The 25,961-nt window shown below is 40.0% G+C and overlaps 1 protein-coding gene across 1 annotated transcript; it reads right to left on the bottom strand.

Annotated features, from left to right (window-relative positions):
- Positions 1–11,595: 11,595 nt before the first annotated feature.
- Positions 11,596–24,130, bottom strand: STMN2 (stathmin 2; the record flags this gene model as incomplete). Its single annotated transcript, XM_084281682.1, has 5 exons — positions 11,596–11,655; positions 15,294–15,485; positions 22,962–23,134; positions 23,781–23,876; positions 24,010–24,130. 5 exons carry the CDS (start codon positions 24,128–24,130, stop codon positions 11,596–11,598), a joined length of 642 nt encoding a protein of 213 aa, XP_084137808.1.
- Between the last annotated feature and the right edge of the window lie 1,831 nt (positions 24,131–25,961).

Here is a 25,961-nt window from a genome sequence, read left to right as displayed (position 1 = left end):
AGATGTGACTGCTTGGGAGAGAGCTTAGAAATGCTGTGGTTCTCTTTAAGAGAAGGTTTGCAAGTCTCTTAAGGCTTTTTGGCAACAAGAGGTGATCATCTGTCCATCCGCAAATTATATTGGCTGGCCACCACATGGTAGTGGTCAAAAATAGCCATGGGATCTTCCGAACTTGCCAAGGAATGCTGCAGCACTTTCTTGGTGGCCTTTGATCAGAGGCACAGGCTCATGATTTGCTTGGCTCTGTTCAGGAGATACATGCTTTAGGGCTCTGGCTTTAGCTGTCATCACCAGTCATCATTTATTGTTATCCTTACTTTGGGCCTGTGCTGGTACATACAACTACCAGTGGATTTACTGTTCAAAGGTCAGTCGTTTTTTAGCACTGGCACAAATCGGGTTCTTCTCTCTTTCAGCTCCTACCCTCCCTTGGGTTATTCTGCCAGAATCCGAAGTAATCCCAAGCGACGTGGGATCGCTGCTGAGCTCCGCTGCTCCCAGCACTTTCTTCTGGTTCCATCAAATGCTCTGAGTGCTGGGTCACTGAGGGCACGTTTGAAAACATACATCACAAAACAAGTCCTCATCAAGGTTCTTCAGGTGAATCATTTGCAAATCTCTATCTGCAGATAAAGAAACTCTGCTAAACATCAAGTTTTTTTGTGGATAGATTAAAATAATGATAAGTAATCTTTTCTGTCATCTCCACAGGTTCCTAAATACAACCTATATATCATCTCCTTGACTTTAGGTTTAGCACAGTTCCAAATTAGCAGCAATGTACTTCCTATTTTAGGGCATGTTATGAGGTGGCATCTAGATGAAAAGATGTTATCTGCAATGCCATAGCATGTGCCCTATTTTATTTACTCTAGAGACTCTAAATGTTTCCCTTTCACAGTGACTAAGCCTTTCAACTGTGAGATCCTGAATGACATATTTGGAGCTTGATTCATCATTTACTAACATTAAGGAACAAATTCCTGTTGATATTAGTGAATATTAAGGTCAGATCCTTTACTAGCTGTGCAAAGATCAAATGAGCGAAAAACACCTCTTAAATATTACTTTGTCCTTTTCTATGATGTTGCCAGTTAATTTTAAACAATGTTTGTTTCTTTGTTTTAAGTTTCTGTAAGAATACAAAGGTTTAAACCTATAACTAAAAATATTTTCCTCTGAGGACATATTTATTTGTGGGTGTTAAAACACTACCGGTTTTTCTTGGAATAATAAAAAATGAGATAATGTTTCAACACCAAAAATTAATTCAGTATTCTCTTTGGGATGAAAACATGAATGATCAAAACCAAATAATGCTAACATAATACAAAACATTTGCAGCAGTTATTAACAACGTCCAATTAAAATATTCCTTACATGTTCATGAAGCCACAGCCATTTCACTATAATCCATACATTCTTCTTTGAAGCATCCATGAAAAAGGTTCAGGTTTAAATAAAATTATTGCTCTGTAATCAGATTGTGATTAATGGTAAAGAAAAGGAAAGAAACTTTTCCTTCAGTAATTTTGCAGATCCACATCTTTTTTTTTTTTTTTTTTTTTTTTTTTTTTTAGAGGCAAAGTCAATTCTTCAAAAAGTAAAACACTTCTCCAGTTTGACAAGTGCTGCATTCTGTGCAATTCCTTGTGTGTGACTTAAACAGGTTTTCACAGGGTAAGCACTGCACTGTTTCAAGAGGTGCACATGAATTTATGAGGTCCAAACACTCAAAATGATGTGTTGCCCTGTTATTTATGTTGCTTTATCCGCTCATACAAATCCCAAAGAATGACCTATGTTTGCCACACAATGTTTTTGTCAGGGCTTGTAAGTATTGTCTTATTTTATGGTATGATGGACAAAATATCTAAGATGGGGTGAAACAGGCATATTTTAGAAACTGTCTTTTCCTTTGCATGTCTTTCTCTACCATTGCCTCAGGAGAACTCTTATTCCAGAAGACGTTAAGCGGGTTGTAGTAAGAGGGGGTCCTTTTTAAGACATTCATTAGCCCTTAAGAATTTCGTAGGTTCTCATTCTCTTTTGACTGCTGTACAAAATGAAGCACAGTGCCATTCACGGGCTTAGTCAGAGGGTGAGTAGCTTATGTGGGCAAGTCAGAGTTGTCTGTAGGACTTGGGTCATGAGAGAAGCCTACCTAACTAAGGTAGGGAGTATGTGAGTCACCCAAAGTGTGGGTGAAAAGACAAAATTAGTGAAGCTTTATTTTCTGCTTTAAATTGCCTAGAATCTAATACTCTTTATAGGAACAGCACCTGTGCTTCCTTTGAATTTCCAAGGGCAGTTTAAAATGTTATTGGTGACCTGTGTGATGGCAGAAACTTGAACACAGGACATTTCCACCCAAACTGCTATCCATCTGGCCTCCTGTTTGCAGCAGTGGCCATTCTGTGTCTTGTAGGTGGCTTCCTGTTCATGAGCAGGTTGCTTCTGTGTAGGACTAGAGGCTGTTTCTCCTCTACTGCGTGAAGAATCCTCCTGATGGGTCCCTTGTCAGAGGGTGTTTTTTTGTGTGTTGTTTTTGATAATTATGTTAAAATAATTTTATGACCCTGTATGGAGTTGTTAATGCTTCACAGTTTTTTTCAGTGACTTATGATACCCAAAGTCTTTGAAGTTATGTAGTTAATGCTTTGTCTAGTAGCAGGCTGATTGCAACACTTGCTATTAAACATGCCACGTTTGTAATTTCATAGTAGGGTCATTTCTTATATTTAGATGTAATAAAATAACTGTAGTTACTGACGTGGTTACCTTTGTTGACAGGTAGCAGCTACCTCATACGATGCAATGAATAACATGAATATTCATGGTATCACCCACATACACATTTGCTTTCGTACTCCCAAAGTCTATTGCTTCTTTGGTGTGATTTATCTCCATCTCCAGGCATTTTCTCAGAATCAGCCATCAAGACGGTAAGATTCATGAGTCTTACCTGATTCTGTGAAAGTTATGGAGTGGTTCTGACTCTCCTCTAGGCATTTTGGTACCTCACATTCACAGTCTTTCTCTGAGGCAAGCAGCTGAATAAAACTACAACTGCTCTAGCTACTTGTAACCGTATTTTCAGCCAGTCCTTGTCTAGCCAAGTGTAATGGAGATTATTTTATATTTCATTTCTGTTTGCTTTCTTTTTTCTTTCATTTGAAGAATATTACTGTCTTCACAGTAATGCAAAGATGTGAAAGCATTTTTAAGCCCTTTTCCTAATGAGATAACATGCATGGTGCAAAAGATTTTCTGTGCTTTCAGTCAACTATAGCTTCTAATAAAAGGCTAGTGGAAAGAAAATAAGGCCTTTTTAACACCAGAATAATGAATAAATCTGAGCAGAATAAGGAGAAAGATAATGTTTTCCCATGTTACACAAAGAAAGATTAAGTTTATGTGTATCGCTATTCCGGGATTCAGTATCAGAGTATTTGTGTTTGATTTCCACTGCAAGGCAGCAAAACTCAATACTACATTCAGCATAAATCCATATACTGCTTGGAAACACAGTGTGTTTCTTTTTTAATGATTCATTTTATTTACACTCCAGATCCATACATCATTCAGTTACTGCTAACTGGGTGTGCTGGTCACAGGACTTTAGAGCTACAGAATGCGTACAGAGCTCTTAACCACCAAGCTGAAATACTTAGCTGAGGTCTTGCTTTTGTCCCACCTTTAAGCCATTGGAAAATGGTCTGAAATGTGGTGGGAAAAAAGGAGAGATACAGGCTATGCCTATGTGCTTTATTCCCTTAGGAATCAATTATCCGTGCTTTAGAAACCTCTTGCCTTGTTCTCTTTGCCTGGAGAATCAGAAGAAGGCTACAGGTAAAATAGTATCTGATTGCATGTTTGTCACCGTGTATTAAAGGACAAGAGGCAAGCAGGAATCCCTTTACAGTGTAGGGAATAATTTTTCTCTGAAAGAAGAAAAATCTAGTTTCTATGTGAAAGGAGTAAAATGGGAAAAAGACAAAATGTTCTGTATATTTTATGGGTACAAATAAAAAAAGATGATTTTTTTCCAGTATTAAAACTTAGAGGAAAAAAAAAAAGAAAAAAAGAATCCAGTTTTCCCTGTAATCTGGGACAGTGCTCTGAGCTTTCAGTAGCAAGCAGTAGCATGTCTGGGTGGCCTGTGCCAGCCAGGAGGGCTCCCGCGAGGGTTCCTAGGTCTTCACCCTAGGCCAGACACTTGGAAAACAGACAGTGCACGTGGGTATTCATTTTCAGTGAGCAAGGAGAAGAGCCACTCCATTTCTGAAACCCCAGGTGGAGAGAGGCCTGCTCCTCGGGGGCAGGATTACTCTGGGCTGGTGTTTGCCAAGAACAGGAGCTGGCTTGTGCAAGCCAGCAAGGCACATCTGCACGGCTGTTGTGGAGTGCTGTGGAGCACATCTGTTAAAACAAACCGACACCCAGGAGCGCTTACGCTGGGAGGAAATAGGATGATTTGGTAGCATACAGGCAGCCAAGCTGTACTTTTGAGGAACGACTCTGCCTTCGTACGGGTGTTTGAGCAGGGGGTGGGTGAGCTGGGTGCAGAGAGATGGGGGTGCTGCTGGTCTGGAGGAAGAATTTTGTCCAGGATACTCCCCTTCTGTGACAACAATTTCGAAGTTTTCTGTCTGCTTCTGTCTCTGTCTCTGTCTCTCTCTTTTGCTCTCTCTTGAAAAAACTGCTGAGATTCTCAAAGATGTGTCAGGTGGCAGACACCACTACCAGGTGAAATCAAACCTGTGGGGCCCACACACCCGTGAACGTGAGTTCACACTATGAGTTTCCATAGGCCTCAAAAAGTGATCAGTCATATTAATAAAAGAAAATATCCCATCAGGGATGTTAAATGTACTGCATAATTCTTGCTTGGGCAGCTTCAGAGGTGCATGTTGTTGGAAGCTGGAGAAGAACTGCCATGAGCCTGTCTTGTTCTTATACTTGCCTGTGAGCATCTGCCACCACCCACCAGACAAGACCGAGTAGGTCTTGACCAGAAGGACACCCTCTCTTCTGCTCTGGGGAAAAAAACAAAGACAAAAACAAAACCAAACAACAACAACAGAGCTTGGTGCAAGATAAAGTGCCAACCCTGCTTAGGCTCCATCCGTGCAGCCGTGGTGTCCCTGCCTCCCCTCCGCAGCGGCTGAGCAGAGCCAGCTGTGAGCTGGAGCCCATGAGTTGTGCTATGGCAGCCAAGTGCTTGCACTGGCATGTCCTGGGACTCCCAGCACGGCACTGCTTGGTGGGGGAGCTCCTGTGTGCAAGCTGAGCTCAGCCAGCTCTGAGCCCAGGCCAGGGAGCTTGGGGCTCTTTGGATGCATCCTCACACATGTGCTGCAAGAGCCAGCAGCTGCCTTGGGCAATGCAAAGGCCTTTCCTTAGCCAAGACTGCTTGCTACATCTGTGAGCATTAAACATGCCTCGGCACGGAGGCCAAATGGAGCAAACAGTCTCTTAGTGAACTCTCGCAGGGACCAAACAACACGGCTGTGTGCAGGTGGGAGTGTGGGGCCCTGCCTGTGACCTGCCAGGCAGAGCAGCACCCTGCACTGGCCAAAAGGTGCCCAGCAGCACTGTACTGCTCTGCATATTCCAGAGCTCAGAGTGAAGATGTCCAACTTATCAGCTCCTTGTTAAAATGACCAGGTAGGGAAGACTGATTTTGTGTGGCTCCTTTATATTTAACTCTTTTCTCTTACTCATCCACAGATACATAGTTTTGAAAGAAAAAAAAAAAAAAGTAAAAAAAAAAAAAGTATGTGGTCTTGGTGTGGAGAGACTGACCATGATGGATCCATGATGGATAATGATAAAAATAATGGAAAATAATAAGGGAGAATCACCCCCCCCCCCCCCCCTTTTTTTTTTCATATTGAAATGTCCAGCTCGGTTTGCTGATGAGATGTATCAAAGCCATGGAGGTATCCTCCTGAGAGAACAGAGATGCCTGCCTGTCTTCCAAAATTATCTCAAGATAGAGATAAGAGGGGGTGCTGCAGCACCCCCTGCAGCACCCGAGGCATGTCTTCTCCTTCCCCTCCAGCTCTGCTGCAGGCTGTGGTCAAGTTCAGGAACCCCAGATGACACTCCAACCTGTGCTGAGTCAGGCTCCTTCCAGCACTGGTAAGGAGCACAAGAGAAGGAAATCTGAGCTGGCCCCTCATAGGGATGTCTAAGGTCTAGCAGGAACTGTTAATTCAGGCACAGGCTGTGTTTTGTGAGCAAGCAGCTCTGCCGCTCCTAAACCTGTCTCTGGAGGCAGAAGACATGCATTTATCTGGCGCTGCTCCCAAAATAATACCTATGGCAGGGATAATCTGCAATCTGAATAATACATTCATGGTTGATTGAAAGCTGTTTATATGGCATTGTACTCCACCAGTTTTTCATCATTTACAAAGGGGGAAGTGTAAAATACAGTGCAGATGTTGAGTCTGGTCGCTTCTTCATCATCCTTTCCTAAGCTGCTCTAAATTCAACTTTAAAGGAGTTAGGTTATACATAAAACACAATATATACAACACGACATATACATCTCCTATATTTATATTGTCCCATTCTACTCTGTACATATTCTACTGTACATATAAACTCAAATTGAGATTTTAGGGCAAATAATAGAGCATCAATCTTCGTGATGTCCTAAAGCACAATAATGCACAGCCTGACGGGTTTTTCAAAATAAAACTCACTGCCCACAGCTGTATGTTAAATAATCAGAGTTTGCCCTCTTCTGGTCACAAGAAGTTGTACATGACGATTTTTACGAACTTGTGAACCTACGGAAATCATCATCTAAAAGACTCTTTGGCAAATTACATGTTTGAAGAGGTAATGTTTCAAAAACAGATTTTATTATGGAATAGTTGTATTTCATACAACTTTGAGTTTGTTTAACAACCTGTTGCACATATAATAGGTAAGAGAAATTTAAGTTGTAGCTTGGCTGTTTCCTTACATCATTATCTCCTTAGGTCATAATTTCCTGGGATGTATCTTGGATAAAGTCTTTCACGTCCTTCTTCTTCAGGAGCTGCCCAAGAGCTTCCTTTCCCAGGACCCATTTGACCAAAGCAAACCTGTTACAGCAGGAAGACATTTTCCAGCATCCATTTACTGGTACCCAAAAGAAAGGGAAGCTGACATCCCACTGTAGACTTGATGGAAGTGGATGTTTTCCTAAGTAAATTATCAAATATACACATGCTTACAGTCTCTGTGGACCTTTGAATAGAAAAAAGAACCTCCCTTAATTTTCCCAGAGGAAGATTTAAAGCTCAGTTGCTATCAGCATAACACTGAAGTTGTGAAAGCTCAAAGTACAGGCGTTTTCTTGTACGTCAGAGAAATGTACAAGATCCATGGGGAGTCTATAGCAGACTCTTGCTTCTGCAGCTCACAGAGCTTTGGGTATATTTGCATGCTTTCTGCAGGCTGGGTTCGAGGGTCCCCTGTCTCGTGCCAGTGTTTGGAGAGGGAAAAAAAGAGTTCAGTGTTGTTTTTGAAGGGTGGCAGATCTAAGGATGACCATCCTCTTTCTTCTCTCTGAGCTGTTTCATGGGTTGTTTAGCCTCTGATTTGATGGTGGTTTTTTGATGCTAGCTTTTCTTTCTTGCTGTTCCATACATTTCTGAAGTTGCTTTTTTTTTTTTTTTTTTTTTTTTTTTTTTTTAAATCACCTCCCCAGTATCGATTTCGTGGGCTTCTGAATATTGCCTGTTGCTTTTTAGACATATTCGAAGCTGCAGAAATGTAGATACTCTTAACAGTCATCACAAGTTTCTGATGATGGTATTGTAATTCACACAAAAAAAATATTGTTTTACAGCAACCCGTGGCCATGTCACTCATGTTACACTGGAATTAAAGCTGAAAATATCTGGGCTCAGTCTCCAGATTTCAGAGCCATCATTTACCCTATATAAAGACCTAGTGTGAACTGTGCAGCAGGATGTAATGGCTATCCTTCAGAGGCAAGCCTTGCAACCCCGTGTATTTAGAGATTATCTCACTTCTTAAAACCCACCACTGCATGGCACTGTTGCACTATTATCACTGCGGCACCACCCCTGATGCATAGGGAAGTTTATCTGTAATTCTCCCACTGCCCGGCGGGAGCCCTTCGGCGGTGTGAAGTGCTGGCTCCATCCACCGCTGAGACGTGCTCAGCACAGGGCATGTGCTGCAAGGTGCAGGGAGGTCCTGCTGCTCCCCATGCAGTCTTAGCTCCTCTCCACCAAAAACCTGATGAGAGAATTTCATTTGACGTGATGGTATCTGAAAACAGTTGGATAAGGTAGGTGTTCATGCTGACCCAAGCATAGGTTTTAAGACATATCCCTCTTCTGGGAGAAGAGAGAGAAGCACTTCTCGGTATGGCTTAAGGTGTCATGAATAAAGCTCTTTCCTACACTGCTCACACTTCTGAAAGGCCTGCTAAAAAGCGATCAGCTCTGTGTACGTGTGCACCCTACATCCAAACCTCCTGACTTTGGAAATATTTGAGTCTGTATGAGCACCAGTTTTGTGGCTTCAGTAGACCACATGAACTTTTCACAGATTTGCAGCATTCCTGTCTGAGTACTCAGCCAGCCTCGATCTGACTGATGGGTTAACAGAAAACAGAGCCCTTACCCCATTTTGGAGACAGTCCTGGGACATAGGTCAAAACTGCCTTTCTCACTGGGTTGCCAGCTCTGCCCAGCAGCTGAGCCTTCCCAAACCTCAGAGGGAGGAGGGAGCATCTGCTCTGCGCAGCACTGGCGCTCCAGGCTCCCTCCTGTCCACAGGGAGGTTTCAGACAGCCTGCAGAAAATGCTCCCCACAACAGCACCAGCTGCTCTAAACTCACAGTTAATCCAACTCTGCAGTTAATCCAAGAAGCAGGCTATTTTTATTTTTATTTTTAAGTCCGGAGAATGCTACTGGCCACTGAATTAAAAAAAACAATCTGAGATACTTCAAGTAGCCAAATGGTAATGCAGGGTATTAGTCAGAGGCTTTTAGAATATATTTATACTTTAATAAAATGAATTCTACACCCACAAACTATTAAAATATCCAAATAAACCCAACAGGAGCAAAACATCAGCTCCGACACTGAGCTACTGAGGCCACATGGCCTTTTTCTTCATTGATTTCTCTGGTGCAGATTTGGTAGCCATGGAGAAGCATCTCCCAGGCAATGCCCAGGTCTGGTTCTGTGGAGGGCACGTGCCATGGAGCCTTCCAGCAGACACGCTGGATGTGGACACCCTTGTTTGTGGAGGCTGAAAGGGCCCAGCACCAGAGGTTTGTCCTCGGCCTGTTGTCCTAGCAAGTGCAGCCAGCAGGACAAACAAGAAAAGGGCCTGAAACACAACCAGGTCTTGTTAAGTCAATGGACAGGGAGAACTCTGTAAGTGACTTGTCATTTGGAAATGAAACCCAAATCCAGGAGACCTCAACCCAAAATTCGGGACCTTAAATAGAGATAAAAGCTTGACTGAATGACTCTTTTCACTGGGGCTTATAGCAAAATGCAAACTTTGAAGACTTGGCAGCACTGAGGCTTGTGTCATCCAGTTTCAGAGTTTGCTCTATGAATCCCCTGCCAGGTTTAATTCTAATAATCTTGCCAGAAAGACAAGGAGTTTAGGCAATGAAACCAACTTGCCATAAAAAATTTGTATTGTGCCTTTCACGCCGTTACAGAGCTCATTGTGCACAGAGCTGACCTTGCAGCCCTGTGCCTGGGTGAGCTTCTGCAGCTTGTTGACTGCAGGCCAGGACTTCCAGGGACATAACTTGGCTCCAGATTAAAACAGGCTGCATAGGTCAGAAACCGACTGTTGCAGATCTGGAACTTTTGGCCCATCTCTCTGAAGGAGCAAATGATGCCACTTTCATCACTTTAAATCAGAAAACTAATCCTAGGATCCCAGGTGTAATTCTTGATCACCTTTTGAGCTTTTACCCTGAGTATTTTTCCCCCAGTATTGAGTGAGGATTAAGGGAACATGCGCATGTGTGTGTAGCTTGTTCTTTTTTAATAATCCCAGTGCTAGAGGTCACATTCATAGGCTCAGTTTATACAGTAATCTTTAAAAATAACCAGCCTAAGCACTGAAAACACATAGCAGGGGTCAGTCCTGTATTAGCAAAGAAATAGGCTTGATTTATTAATAGGTCTTATTTAAATTTAATTTCCATGCTTTTATGACTTCATTAGACTTTCACCTCATACGGGCACATGTCAGAAGTAATGGAGCGAGAGAAGAGACAAGCCCTTTTTCAGTTCACAGAACCCCAATTCTTTATTAATCACAGCTTGCTCACAATGACATACAGGAAAATAGCACTAATGAAGAGTAGAATATGCAGGCAGCAACCTCCGGGGGGATAGGGACAACTTCAAAACTGCAGGTATTTTGGGGATGATGTGTTAGGTTTCGTGATACTGTACTTGGCACGAGCACCCTGTCTAGTCATTCCTGCTGCTTCAGCCCTCTTTAGTCCTAGATGTCCGTCACTAGGTAGGGTTGGCTAACACTGAAGAGTAAAGGTCATGATGAATGGAAGTCAGCAGTGTCAAAAACAAAAAATAAAAGGTAACACCTGGCTCATGGGTTCCTGGTGAAATATTTGGTAGCCTCTTTAACTGTTACACACATACTATGGTAGCATCAGAGAAGTATCATAGATCATGGCACCTACAAATAAAGCCATTTGATGCTATCTATTATCTGCTCCATTAATAAATTTTCAAGTGGTGAATTAAGCTCACTTTACAATTAGCATTTGTATGGCTGTTTGGCATCATTTAGAATTTGTCATAGCTGGATGGTTACAATGTGCCTTTCAAATTCACCTCAAACTGATACCACTTACTTTTGTTCAGTTGCAAAGCTGTATTTGTTGCCTCTTGCCTTGGAAGCAGAAGCAACAAGCACTGCACACGGTGATTTAACCTCAATTCTACTGCACACTACAGAGTCCTGTAGCACAAGTTGCATTTAAAGAAACTACATTTTAAGAGCCTTTTGTCTCGGACAGCTGAATGTGAAGTCACGATACCTGTGATCTAGTCACTGTTTCAACAAAGCTTATCAATGGCAAAGCGGTCTAGGTTATCAGGCAATGACTGGTCTCTAGCACCATAGAACTACTACTGACCTCGTGGTGGGTGGGAATGAAAGTCGCAGGGAATGGAGTTAGACGTGAGGTGCTTCAAATGAACAGACCCAGCAAATTCAACCGAGTGGAAATAGACAACATCAGAAGCCTGTTACAGGACATGTAAGATTATGAAATAACTTGCATAATGCAATACTTGTATTTTTTAACAAAAATGTAAGTATTTACAAAATAAGATCCAAGTTTTTTAAACATCAAGCAAATCATTCTGCAAAGAGACCGCATTGTTTTTGTTTTTATTTTTTGTTTCTTTTTTTAAAGTTTTTTATTGAGTTCTTGATTTTTTTTTTTAAACCATGTCATACATTTCCCATACTGATATCGCATGATCCATAATAATATAGGCAGGGGGAGTTTACTAATGGTGGGGATGGGTCACATCCACCATTGCTGTTTTCAGCCAGACAGTTCCACCTGGAGCTCCTTGTTTCTACGGACCTCTGCAGCATGCCTCTCCTGGAAAACATCAAGAAGGGAAAAATCAAACCTCTTTCTCATTCTGCCTACCTCGGAGGCTCCTGATGCTAACACATTTAGGTTGTGCATTGGATACCTGTGCAAAACGTGTTTCGCAGCACAACCATCTTTAGAGGATGCAGCTCAGGAGGGGTGTCACCTACCTGCCCAGCCCAAGGCATATTCATTGCTTACATTCTCTTTATGCTCTGGAGTTCAGTTTTTTATCTTTTATGGCCTTATAGTTCTCAGCACCTCAGAAAGGTTCATTTTAAGGGTCCACATAGAGAGGTGATTCTTGCGGCCTAGAATATGTCACATGCACACATTTCCTCTTTGAATTCCTAGATACTGAACTAAATACAGGGAAGGATGAATGGGCTTGAATTAATTGTTTGCATGTTGTATGCAGAAGAAGTGACAGCTACTGTGTTATGTAGAAGCCACAAACAAAAGTTCACAGATTGTAGTTCTGCTAAGAAGCGTCAATCTGAGTGTTTTGAACATCCGGTACAAGGGCGGAAGGCATGTCCTATGAGGAGAGGCTGAGGAATCTTGGTTTGTCTGGTTTGGAGTAAAGAAGGCTAAGAGGTGACCTCACTGCTCTCTGCAGCTTCCTGAGGAGGGGAAGTAGAGAGGGAGATGCCAGTCCCTTTTCCCTGGTAACAGATGACAGATGTGCAGGAACACAGGCACAAAGCTACACTGGGGAGATTCAGATTGGACATTAAGAACAGTTTCTTTGCCATGAGGGTGATCAAACACTGGAAAAGGCTTCATAGAGAGGTTATTGATGCCCCATGCCTGTCAGGGTTCTTGGACAATGCCCTCAATAACATGTTCTTGTTTTGTTTTTAGTTAGCTCTGAAGAGGTTAGGCGTTTGGACTCAATGATCTTTGGAGGTGACTTCCAACTGAGCTGAACTGAACTATGTTATTCTATTCTGTTTTGCTCTGTTCTGTTATAATCCCCTTAGACTGAACAATGAGGTTAGCTGTCCTCTCCATTCTTACTCCTGCTGTGATGGAAAAGGGGAGTTTTTACCATAAGTCAATGTTATCTCCTTCTGCCAAGTTACAGCCATGTTGCCTTTTACAAAAACAGCCACAATTAATTTGGACTTATTAGAGCCACTGTATATTCAGATAATTCTGTGGAAATGGGACTGTGGTCAGGAACAACATCTGTTAAATGTTAGGAATGTTCCACTCAGGGTGTTTATAATACTGTATTATTTTTGGCAGTTTATGGGGTTTAGGGTTTTTGGATTATGCCTACGTCTTTCCAACTGTCAAACTACCAGACTTTTACCTCTCATGTCTGACTACTGGAAGAAAAAAACAACACATTAGACAACTAAATGACAAGTCACAAGGTGGCTACAGAAGCAAAATTATTCCTAGCTGTCTTCTGTTTAAGGCACGTCTAGGTATTTTTGTACATTAGGGGATCTTTTATGGGGATTGGTCAAAATGAACTATGGATCACAGGCCAAGACTGCTTATTGTGTCAACTGAACCTGTAAATCACAGTTTCTTATAAGCTCCATAATTTTGAATGCTAGATTTTCTAAGGGACTCATTTCTCAGGACTTGTATTAACTGTAGTATACAAAGCTATCTTTCACTGTAGGAGCTTCTAAACACCACAGCCTTGGGTCATCCACAATTCTTGGTCACTCTTGAAAGTTATCTTACTTCATCTTTTTCTGCATAGTCAGAGTTGGCTTTTGTGTTGGCAAAACTATAGTCATAAAATTTTTAATTTCTGGTCTGTACAAATATTCCCAGATGAGTTATTGACATCTTAGTTCAGCAGCCTTCTTTGGATTTCATGCACATTTGCCATCATATTGCAGAGGAAAAGGGGCTTAGGAGTCTGTTAACAATAACATAGGACAGAGAATATCCAGCTGTCCATCCTATTTTCTTTTGGACCTTAAAGACAGCTAATTGGCTCTTCCCTTTGTTTTCATAAAATTTGGGATATGTGCCTGCAAACTCATCTACCACAAAAATGTCAAATAACCTGAATACAATTCTTAAACTCCAGAGTTACCCGGTTCACTTATAACATCAATCTTTGGGAAAGTATTATTTATTTCTTACTTTATGAGACTTTTCTTACCACCAAAGGAAAACAGGTGCTTTTGGAGATCTCATTGGAAATGTCTGAGAGCTATTTTCTTTTTGTTAAACCATTTACTAACACATTAGAAAGTTCATTGTTGAGAGAAAAAAGCATATTATTTTTTTAACACTTCTAAATCTTAATTCTAATGTTTTTCTTTCTTGTTTAGAAGGGCTGATTTGGAGAAGGTCACTGTGGTGTTTGGGATTTACTAAAAGGAAATTCCTCTGCCTTTAACAAAGATCTTCAAAAGAAAACTTACTGTCTTTTTTTTTTTTTTTTCTTCTTTTTCTTTTTTCTTTTGCAAAGCTTCTGGAAGAATAGGTCCCTTTCGATATGTAGGAAAGAGTTCTTTGCTTATTTTTCCCCTTGTCAAAAAGGAAAGTCAAGAACTATACATCCACGGGACAACTGTTTGATTTGGTCACTGACCTTTCTTAAAGACCAAAATCTAAATGCAAGTGACCTTTAATTTGTTCACAGCATTTTCTTAAAAGCTAGAAAATCAGCATGTCTTTGTCTTGCTTTCTCCTTTTCATGATGAACCTTTGTCTTCATAACTCTGTGAGAATAAACGTGAATGTTGGCCACCACAAAGGTCCCAAACCAAGATTAAGAACAGAAGCAGGGGACAGCTGAGTTTTTAATACACATTTCACCATGACAATCTCGATAGCAGCTTTGCAGAAAAGGACATAGAGGTCCTTGTGGACAGCGAGTTGAACATGAGACAACACTGTGCCCTTGCTAGTAAGAAGGCTGACAGTATTCTGGGCTGCGTTAGGCAGAGTATTGCTAACAGGCTGAGGGAGGTGAACCTTCTGCTCTACTCAGCACTGGTGAGGCCACACCTGGAGTACCGTGTCCAGTTCTGGGCTACCCAGAACCAGAGAGACACAGTCATACTGCAGAGAGTCCACCAAAGGACATCTAAGATGATGAAGGGACTAGAGCACCTCTCCTCTAACAAAAAACTGAGAAAACTGAGACTGTTAAGCCTGGAGAAGATAAAGCTCAGGGGGAGCTTTATCTTTATCATTAATGAATATCAGTACCTGAAGGGAGGATGTGAAGAGGACAGAGCCAAGCTCTTTTCAGTGGTGCCCAGTGCCAGGACAGGAGGCAATGGCCACAATCTAGAGCACATGAGATTCCCTCTGAACACCAGAAGCACTTCTGTATGGTGTGGGTGACAGAGCACTGGCACAGATTGCCCACAGAGATTGTCTCCTCCTTAGAGATCTTCAAAAGCTACCTGGACATGGTCCTGGGCAGCCTGCTCTGGGTGGCCCTGCTCCAGCAGGGGATTGGACCACATGGCCTCCAGAGGTCCCTTCCAGCCTCAACCATTCTGTGATTTTTCAAAAGTGGTTTAGATAGGCATCAGGGGGCTCTGTTTTAAAAATAACTCAAGTTTTGCAACAGAAAAGAGCTACCCTCAACCTCTCTTCAAAATATTGGCTAGATTTTCTCCTCTAGTCTAGGTGAGGAGTGATGGTGCAGTTACCTTTTCTTGAAGACGTTCAATAAGAGCAGCTAAATTAGCTTCACGGTTTTCTTTGATCTGTTCCATTTTCAGTATCAGCTTTTCCTCTGCCATTTTGCTGAAGTTGTTGTTCTCCTCCAAAGCCTTTTGGAGCACTTCTCGCTCATGTTCTCTCTTCTCTGCCAGATGTTTCAGCACCTGGGCCTCCTGGGACTGGGAAACAGAGAGACATGTGGCTGAAATTAGTGTCTCACACACCCACGAGGAGTAAAATAACCCCCTCAGGGCTCTTCACAGTGTTTAGAAACTGTGTAAAGTTTGTTCCTTTGTTGTTACAGGCACAGTTTGGAAAGATCACTTCTGTATATAAACAGTATTAGTGTCAATAATAGGGGCTTAGTGGCACTGGCTAAATGTGGGGAATATGACTTATGCAGCAGCAGAGAAGCCTCTGAAGTACTTCTGTTAAAGAGAAATGCTGTTAATGAGAAATGCTGCCCTCAGCTACTGCAGTGGTTGCTTCTCCTCTCAGAGCTGTGGTCTTTTAGATAAGAGAGTTTTATTTGCAGAGATCTGGGATTGGAGGCTGAAGTGCACAGTGTTAAAAAGGAGAAGAGGCACATTTTTTGCCCAGGCTGGACAGTCCTTCAGTGTGCATGAATTGTTAATAACAGGCTTTGAAGTTTACCACTGTGAAAGACAAACAGAACCAAATCAGACAATGGTTTTTCCTCATGATATTTGTGTTTCACTCCATCTTGGTAATTATGAAAGAAAAAAGGGTTTTATTTTATAGAAAATAAACAAAACAAAACAAAACAAAACAAAACAAAAAACTATTGCTAATTTAAAGTTTAAATTCTACCAGGAAGATGAAAAGTGGAGGAAGGAATTAAGCACATTCATCCTATGCACAACAGTGTGCTATTCTTTGTGAACGCAGAAGCACAAGCTTTGTTATTGTTTTTTAAATCAAATTACTGACATGGAACCACTAATCCTAGGAGGGAAGCCAAGGAACTTGCAGCACTGGGCCCATCCTCCAGGCAAGTCTAGTAGAAAAGACAATATGTTTCAGAGGGGTTATTTGGAAATGATAAACAACATTGTATGCTCTTGGGTAAAATAAATTAGAGGGAGCATGAGAGGCAAACAGAAATCATGGAATGAAATAAGGCTCCAGGAAGATAAGTGTATATTTCAGTGCAGATAACAATACACTGTTGCCATTGTTAACCATAAAAATGAATTAGTTTAAGGCCTAAATTAAGGGTTTTAACCAATAATTACAATTAGCAGTAATGAATCCTATTAAATTATATCATGTGGTTTTTAATGGAGTGAAAAAAGCTGCAGTTCTCTTACATGTAGAAGATCAAGTGAGGAAGAGAAAACATTTTAACAAAGATAAGGTAAACATACAGGCAAATGTACTGACAAGGCAAATTAAGCAGATTCTAGAAAAGGGTGCAGAAACCAGCCAGAACACCTTGCATCAAGACATTGGAATAAAACATCTATAGCTTTAAAAGGCTGCAATGGCTTGAGATCAGAGATAAATGCAAGTTTTTAATAATCTTGGCCACTTACTATATTTGCTTTCACCTCTATCCTGGTCACAGTTACGGGCTCATTTCTGTCTACGACTCTTGGAGCACTCGATGATGAGAGTGGTCTACTGAACTGGATTGTACCTTTCAAAGATCTTTGTTGCTTTTACCACTATAGCACATGCTGAACAGCTACTAATAGAGCAAGTAGCAAGTACTTTTTAGATCTTTCCATCAGACAAAATTAATGTTGTGCAGGCTAATAGGTGTTGCAAATGGGAACAGAAAGTCCCCAGACAGGCACAGGCAAGAAGAGCTGAGGGAGTTTCTCTGGCAGAGAATGGAAGGAGAATGAGCCAAAGGGAAAGGCACCTGGGCAAAGAAGGTGTAGCCTGACTCAAAATTCATTAAAAAGCACGCTTACCAAAAATATCAGTAATTTTAATAATTGCATGATAAAAGGCTTATTTTGAAGCAAAATGCTTTTTTCATGTCCTTAATGTTTATCATTTCTTTAAGCATATGCCGTTTCAAAATGGAAAAAAGTTCTTTTGAAAGATTTTGTAAAATGTAAAAAATAAATAACTTAATATCTTCATCCTGTTGGAATGTCTTTGGACCAACCTGTGTGGCTAAGTTTGACTAGTGCTTATGAAGTTTTTCTGCATTTTCTTTTTAATTTAGTCTTTAATGGCAATCTTCTGTTCGCTTTTAGAAAAGTTATCATCATTTTGGCTGCTGATCTGAATTTCGTGAACATATACATAAGTGATTTAAAAGTACCTTTGATAATCTAAAAAATACTTTCTTTTCTGTTGGGAGTTTGAATCAAAAAAGATAATATGATACTGATCTTCATGTCCATTCCCATGAAAGGTTAAAGAAGTGTTTTAGTTTGAAAGGCTAGCATTTCAAGATGTTCAAACATACCTTGGTATAAGGTGTTTATATACAATCAAACATTTTGAGATTTGGTAAGTAGACATGTCCATGGATGTATCCCATGGAGATGCTATAATAAAAAGCAAGCTTTGGACTATGACTCTAAGCAGTATATTTGAAAAATAAACATTGGCTTTCAGTGGGAGGTGTCAAAATGCCTTTGGGTCTCTGGGGCACTTGCCTGTTTGTCAGAATTTGTTATCTTCCATTGAAGCCCTTTGCCTTCTGGAACTACTTCCTATTATCATAAGTCCATGAGAACTGTGAAAAATTAGAGTTACCTATCAGAGTACACACAGTTCTAGAGGCCACACTAGCAGATGATGTATTCAAAAGTAATTTAGTCACTAATGCCTGATAAGGAAGAAAATGCTTATGTGGTAATTCAGTGTTTTCTGGAAGCAAATTGCATAGACATTGGTAAGAGTCCAAATGAAAGCTAAGCCAGGCCACGGGAACTGACTGCACGTTCCTAATATGATTTTCCTTTACAATGTGCCTTAAAAGGCATTCCTTCTTTTCCTCCTTCAAAATGTTTGGGGTACCCAGAAGTGGTTCAAAATAAAGGACTCCCCTCCCCATCACAAACCATCCAAGGGGTAGAGTCTCATTTAAACTGATGTTCTCCTAATGCCATTTGCAACAGCTGTGAGTCTGTCTGTTTGATTGTATTCAGATCACTTTTGAAATCCCGTTGTGATGATTTTGGAATGTAGTTGGTGTGTTTTTGTACTGGATTGTTGAATGATTTTCTGTTTCAAACACATTTGGCAAAAGAAGTTGGCCACCCAGCCTGTTCAAAGTCTACTATGCATCCAGAAATTGCCAAAATGAATGACCCTTGATACCTAGTGTGGCTGGGATTAATGAACTCCCTTTGTTGGTGTTGGCTTTTAGCCACCGTGTTTGGACAGTCTTGACATAGGATTCCAACATACACAGGAAGTTTTTATTCCAAGTTTAATTTTCAACATTGTATTAAAGTGCTGGAAAGGGTATTCTCAAATCCTTGATAGTCCATTTTCTAATATACTTGTAAATGGTTTACAATAAATGCTTCTTGCATAGTTATGAGAAAATGAGGGAAAAAAATCTGGAAAGGGAATGGGAGATGAAGATTAATAAGGAGAGAAAAGTATAAAATGGTGGAGAAGGGAAAAAAGAATACTTAGAGAGGAATATTCAGAAGACTTCTTAAATATTAAATGGCTTAGTCAGTGCAGCTACAGCTGCAGCTAGGTGTAGAGGAATAAAAATGTAGTTAGATTATTCCTGGTACAGACACTTTTGCTCTCAGAAATGTACTTCTGTACTAAAAAGATGGATAATGTAGGCCAGCTCTTTAAGAAATTCATGCCATTTTTCTAAAGGATCATGTGCAACCTCAGTTTCCAGAGATGAGTGCTTCACAAAGAAATCTTTATCTCATGCTTATCTGGCCAGAGATAGATGCAGACAACTTAGAGCTCACTTTAATAGAAAAATTATTTACAGAAATTCTATTTAGAGATGCTTTAAAAATTGTTATTATTATTAATTACTAATTATTATTATTATTACCGAATCACAGAATCATCTAGGTTGGAAGAGACCTCCAAGATCACCTAGTCCAACCTCTGACCTAACACTACCAAGTCCTCCCCAATTATTATTATTATTATTACTCACAGGAAGAAAATTCCACTTACCTGAATAACAGGTGCTCTTGTTTTCTCTCATTTATCTATTTTTCTTTGATGCATAGCTCCAAATATTGAAATCATTTATGCAGAGATAAAGGATTACTCTTAAAGCAAGGAATGGCCTCAGAAAACTTTTAAACTGGGAAACTCAGCTTGAGTGCATTTCCCTGACAATCTTGGTTATTAGAGTGTGTGAGACACACTACCAGTCATGAGAGTTCCACTTTCCTAATACATTTATTCACTCTATGGCTTTATTTTAAATTAAATTGTTCTGCAGAAGCTGAGATAACTTTGGTATTCTTCAGTGTATTGTGTACTTAAGAGATACTACAGGGCAGGATTAAAAGCTCCAACTGCCATGCAATTGCCAGCATATAAATGCCCAGTTATTAATCAGAAGGAAGTCATATGTTGAAGAAGTGATGTTTTCAGGGCTGGAACTGGGATTTTTCCTTCCATATAAAGCAAGGGAATGAGCCCAAGTTAGACGTTACTCATAGCACTGGCTTCCTCCATCTCTTTGTTGTTACATCATATTCCTCATCACTGCCTACAACTACCCAAAGTGAGGCTGCAGCCAGGAGGGTGTTGGTTTCTTTTCTCAGGTGTAAGTAATAGGATATGATGCAACAGCCTCAAGTCGTGCCATTTAGATAGGAAGATTAGATAGATTTAGATAGGAAGAATAGGAAGATAGGAAGAATTTTTTCATGGAAAGGGTGCTCAAGCATTGAAACATGCTGCCCAGAGAAGTGGCGGAGTCCCCATCCCTGGAAGTATGTAAGAGATGTGTGGATGTGGCACTGAGGGACATGGTTTAATGATCGGACTCAGTAGGTCAGATTGATGGTTAGATGATGATCTTTATGGTCTTTTCCAGTCTAGATGATTCTATGACTCTTTGATTATATGATTTTATATTAACAGTGTTAACAACTCATATAGCTTTAACTCTACAATCAGCAGCATGAAAGCTAAAAAAGATGATTGTTCTCTAGCATTCGTTGTGGTGCTAACTACTAAGGACTGACATGATTTAATTTCATCCCAATACAAAGCAATTAAGAGGTTTTCATTGCATATGGTTTCTCTCCCTCATTCCAAAGTCTACTAAAAATGTACCTCCCTTTAGAGTTTCATTTTCATGCAAGTTGAATATAGGCAATAAAGATATATGATTCAACATACAGCTTCTGAAGTCTGTACATCCAGTGCAATTGTGGCTGAATATTCAAAACCAATAGGTAAAATTTGATAAATGCCAAAAGTTCCTTAAGAAATTAAATTCTGCTGCTTCCAACGTCACTGTGCACTAATTTCTTAAGAGGAAATGATGACGAGATCTTTCTGATTATCTACCAAGATGGGAAAATATAGTGCACACATGCCAAAGAAGTAATGGGATAATAATGACACACAACAAAGAGGGTTCTATAAACAGAAAGGACAAGTCTGTCACTAGCTCAAATGGTCTTGCTGTATGATGTAAAAAGGAAAAATATCTCAGGTGAAAATCTCAATTTGGTCTGAGAGTATGAGGTCACAGTGACTGTCAATTGAGGTAGGAAAAAGGAGGAGAAAAGGAAGGAGCCCTATAAAAACATATAAGGAAATAAGCATGAACGATGAACATGAAAAAGCATACACAGGAGGCTGCTGGATTGCATGTATTGCTGTAGATATTCTCACAACTTTTAAAATTTATTAAAGAAAACACTGCCTAATTGACAGAGCAGGGCGTAATTCCTAAAAAGTGTGAAATCAGTTAGTAGTGTTTCAAAAAAGGCTATTCTCATCAATTAGTTATACTTGATTTTAATTAGAACTGTGCTGGAAGGACAGGATCTGGAACGGTTATGCCAGATAGCTGCCATACATAGACAGAAAAGTATGATAACAACTGCCATGTTGGATCTCAGAAAATGTCTGCCTGATTTGTCTAGCAGCAGAGAGTGGAAGGAAGATTCTTAGGGGTAGTGTATACAAAGCTAGGCAAATCTGCCTAATTCTTTCCTACATACATCTGTCTTCCTAGTTTCCATCAGGTTAGGTATTTTCTGAGCCAGATGTTGCATCCATATAATCATGTTCCGCAAGGTACCGCTCTACCATTTTTTTTAATTTGCTTTTTGAAATAATTAATATTTTAATAACATCTAAATAACCTGTGTTAACAAACACAAAAACTTGATTAAGCAATACATGCAAAGGTAATTCTCTCTCTCTGTTTTGAAATTGTTATCTAGTTTCATTGAGTGTTTCTTCCCCTTTGGATTGCATGAAACAGAACATAATTGTTCCTATTCATCTTCTCATTACTATTCATGACTTTATAGAATTTTATCTTCCATCTGTTGTCTGTCTCCAAGCTGAGAAGTGGACTGTTTAATTTATCTTCTTATACTCTGGTTGCTTTTTACCTTTCTCTGCACTATACACTTTTTTTTTAGACCAAAACTGCAGGTGATACTTGGGATGTGTGAGCACCAAGGACTTGTAATGAGGCTTGGTTCTTTTCCTTGCAATTTCTGCTGCATTGCCAATATGGAAGATTTAATCTATTAAAATAACTCAGTTAGTTATATGTTCATTCAGAATGAATATAGTATTAAGGGGAAGAAACTGCAGGTGTCTGTACTGCCATCACTGATTACTAGTTTATGGCATAATGAGCTCTCTTTTAGGAAGAAATGAACAGTAATGAAATCAATGAAATGAAATGTCTGGGACATTCAATCTATATTTCCTACTAAGTATATGCATAATATCAGGCTTCTTAATTGCTGCCATTTCATTCTGTGTCCAAATCTTTACTTGAGCATTTGTACTCAGTACAGAGGTACTTCACAGATTGAGTCTTTGAAGCATGTCATCATTTGGGTGTGTGAAAACTCATACTTCTGGGCAGGTGCTACTGCTTATGTGTATGCCTTTCACATTTAGACATGTCCTTCTGCTTTGACACAAGTAAAGACAGAAGCAATAGTGTTAATGTGCAACATTCAAATGACTGAATTGTTCAAATTAGTGAGATTCAGAATAGTCTGGTTTCATTGCAAGTCAAAAATAAGGGCCAGGTTTTAAGCAAATGTCAGCAAACCAGATTTACTAACTTCAGGGGATTCACTTTTCACCACACACCACTGTAATGGATACACTGACTCTCCCAGGGACCCCTGATCTGGTCTGACAGAAGCAAAAGGAGAGCAGAGAGCTTTTTGCTGTTGAGGCTGTCCCATGTGCTATCTGCATCTCAGGCCTCTTGTCCAAAGCTATCAGTATTTTAATGACACGTGTTTCCCAAGCATCCAAATCAGTCAGGTTTGTCTGCAAGCTGCTGAAAGAAAATAAACTAATTTTTTCCTTTAAAAACATTAATAGATTTTGTCCATGCAAACATACTGTGGGTCAGTGATGGTAATGCAAAACAATGATGGCAATGGATAGGGAACATGGCTGTTATCCTGTACAATGTCTGGTGTAATTACTAGTATTTTATTAAGGCAAAATACCTTTCTCCTCTCCTCTGCAGCCTCCAGCTTCTTCTGGATCTCCTCAAGAGAGAGTTCTTTCTTCTTTGGAGAAGCTAAAGTTCGTGGTGCTTCTGAGACCGGGGATGGTGGCTTTAGGATCAGTTCAAAAGCCTGGCCTGAGGCACGTTTGTTGATCTGTTTAACTTCCATGTCTGCACGATAAAGTGAGAAACGTTAAGTCTTTCAATACTTTGGTGGTATCAAGGAGAGAAGCAGCACTGACATTAATGTAGGATCAGAAGTACAGACAAAAGATTTAGCATCTTTGCATTGGACATTTAAAATGAAATAGCAGATTATGGGCTAAAAACTGTTCTCAGAAGCACATCCCATTTTATCTACAATAGTTTAATTATACCCTAATCTTATAAAAATAAAAATTTACAGCAGTTTTGGAAGCTTATTGGCGTTCTGTGTCATTTCACGCCCCATGCGAGCAGTGCCCAAGCTGATTAATTTTTTAAGCATGCTTTCATCTTTTCTTCATTTCCTTGGAAATTATGTCAGCTGTGAAGATCTGTAATTCTCAAATAGTAAGTATTTCTCAGGGTACTGGGAAAAAATACAGTTCACTGTGAAAGGGCTTTAAAAGTTTAGTTAGTTGCTATTAGGACCAATATCGAGCATCGCAGGTAATATACAATCAATAGTAGACAACAGCCAAGACCAGCAAATGAATTGTTAAATCAGCAAAGTATCGACTGCCTAACATTAGGTACCAGGATGGTTATCTGAGTCATTTCCTAGCATTAGCACATTATCTGACCTGCAGGATGATTTCCAATGAAAGTTACTCACCATCATATTTATAGATGTTCATGTTGCGAGGTTCAGGATAAAAACAGGAGCAGATCAGAGAGAGCATGGACAGCTCCTTCATCTTTTCCTTGTAAGCTGAAAGGAGAGACCTTATTAGAATAATTAATTTCCCCAACTTCTCCTTAGTGACCCTCTACCTGGGATGACAGACTAGTGACCAGCAAATCTGATTGATCATGCACCTGGCAGATTTATCTAAAATATTTACTTTCAGCTATTTCTTCTGGACATGGAGCCTTTACCACATCAAATATGAGATGCTCAGTACTGCAGAGACTGCTTCTGATCTCCTGCATGACCTCAGCCTCAGCTAAAATGAATACAGTCATCTTTGGTTTATAGAAGGTGAGTCTAGCTACTAGGCAATGTATTTAGTATTGGAAGAGTGCCATGACCCCACTATCTCCTGGCAGGTGGAGAGAAATGAAGCTTTTATAAAATTCTATGATGTATCCAAATGCAATTGAGAACAGCTCTGAAACACTGCCCATGTATTGCCATAGGCAGATGCTAAAGACATTATCCGTTACAAATGAAAATGTCATCCAGATAATTAAAATTAAATCCAGAAATGAGGATACATTTATAAAATCCTTAGGATAATATCCTTAATATGTGTAAGTCCTTGAGACAAAGAAGCTTTTCCTTCCTCACTTGCTGGCCAAAATACTTTGCTTCCATACTCAGGTATAGTGCATATCAGCTGATGCAATAAAGATGCTTGTGCATCTTTACTGTTAGTTTGTAGCCCAGTAATTACTATAGGCCCCAGTGATATACTGAGGATGAGTTGTTCTAGAAATGGTGATATCAATACCTAGCCATTACATTTGCCCTTCCTAACATTTCAGCTTATTAATTGGAAATTAGTCTTGTATCTGGTTGCTTGGCAGGTCAATGACAGAGCCCAGACTAAAGCCAGCTCTCCCAAGTCCTCCTTAGTCAACACGCAAGCCATTGCACACACAGCATAAAGTATATATGTTGGGGGCTGCTTCAAAACTGACCTTGACACACACATATTGCTGCTGCTATCAAAATCATATCTACAGAGGCAGACACATGTTTTCTGCCAGCATGTGAAAATATGGCTTAAAATATAACTTGGGCTGAAAGTATTGTACTTAACAGAATAGACCAAATTAATCCTTGTTACAAAAGGAAAATCAGAGAGCCCTTTGATCTTCAAATAGTGGATACATATGAAATTGTCATTCAGTCTTTCTTGTGGCTGCTTTAGAGTCTTTTATTTATTTATTTATTTGTTTATTTATTTTCCTCAGAAAGGCCCCTGAGGTTGATGAGGGCTCAAGAACCCTAGGGTACTGCTCAGAATGGTGATATTTGAATGATACATCAGTTTACGAATGGATTTCTAACTGCCAGAGCATGATTAATGTAGCTAATGTAGCTTCGCATGGGCAATCATGGACACTAAATAACCCATCCAAAGGACATACAGCTTTATAGATACCACAAGAGAAAGACAGCACCTCAGACCAAGAGTATACTGAAGGCTTTGCTTTCTCTGAATTAAGGTTGCCAAGGAAGCTTGGACTTTTTTTTTTTTTTTTTTTTTTGTCTGTTTGTTTTTGAAACATAAGTACTAAATTACAAGATATAACTCAAAAATCCTCTGAAGAGTCAAAGACATCAAACTGATATCTGTTGGTAGTCAAACATAATGAAATGCTTAACCATTTAAGCCTTAGTTCAACAAAACTTTTAACTGCATATGTAATTCTAAGCACACAGGTGTGGTTGTCCAGACTGTCCTTGGAGGAGGGCTTGTCCAGCCAGCTGCTCACACCACCAAAACTGCATCCTTTTCAGCAGAGAGTTTGTGGAGTGGGAGCACATGAGGCCCTGCATAAAGGGCTAGTAAACATACAGGAAACAGACTTCAAGTTGCCTATCAAAGACGTGGCCATTGATGGCACAAGCTGACAGCTAAACATTCTTGTAAAAGGTATGATGAATCACTGCTACAACACATAGCTTGAAACATCTTTATAGATAGAGGCATGGAAAGAGGTGTCCTAGGAACCTTGTCTTTTGGGGGTCCTTGTCATTATTTTTTATCTTTGTTTAACATTGAAGATGTGTTGTTTTCTAGCAGCATTTAAAATGATCAGAAAATGATGTCTGTTCTGCCAGCTT

This window comes from Netta rufina (genome assembly GCF_964035555.1).
Source record: "Netta rufina genome assembly, chromosome: 2".
In the NCBI taxonomy this organism is placed as follows: domain Eukaryota; kingdom Metazoa; phylum Chordata; class Aves; order Anseriformes; family Anatidae; genus Netta; species Netta rufina.
This window is presented reverse-complemented; position numbering and strand designations above follow the sequence as displayed.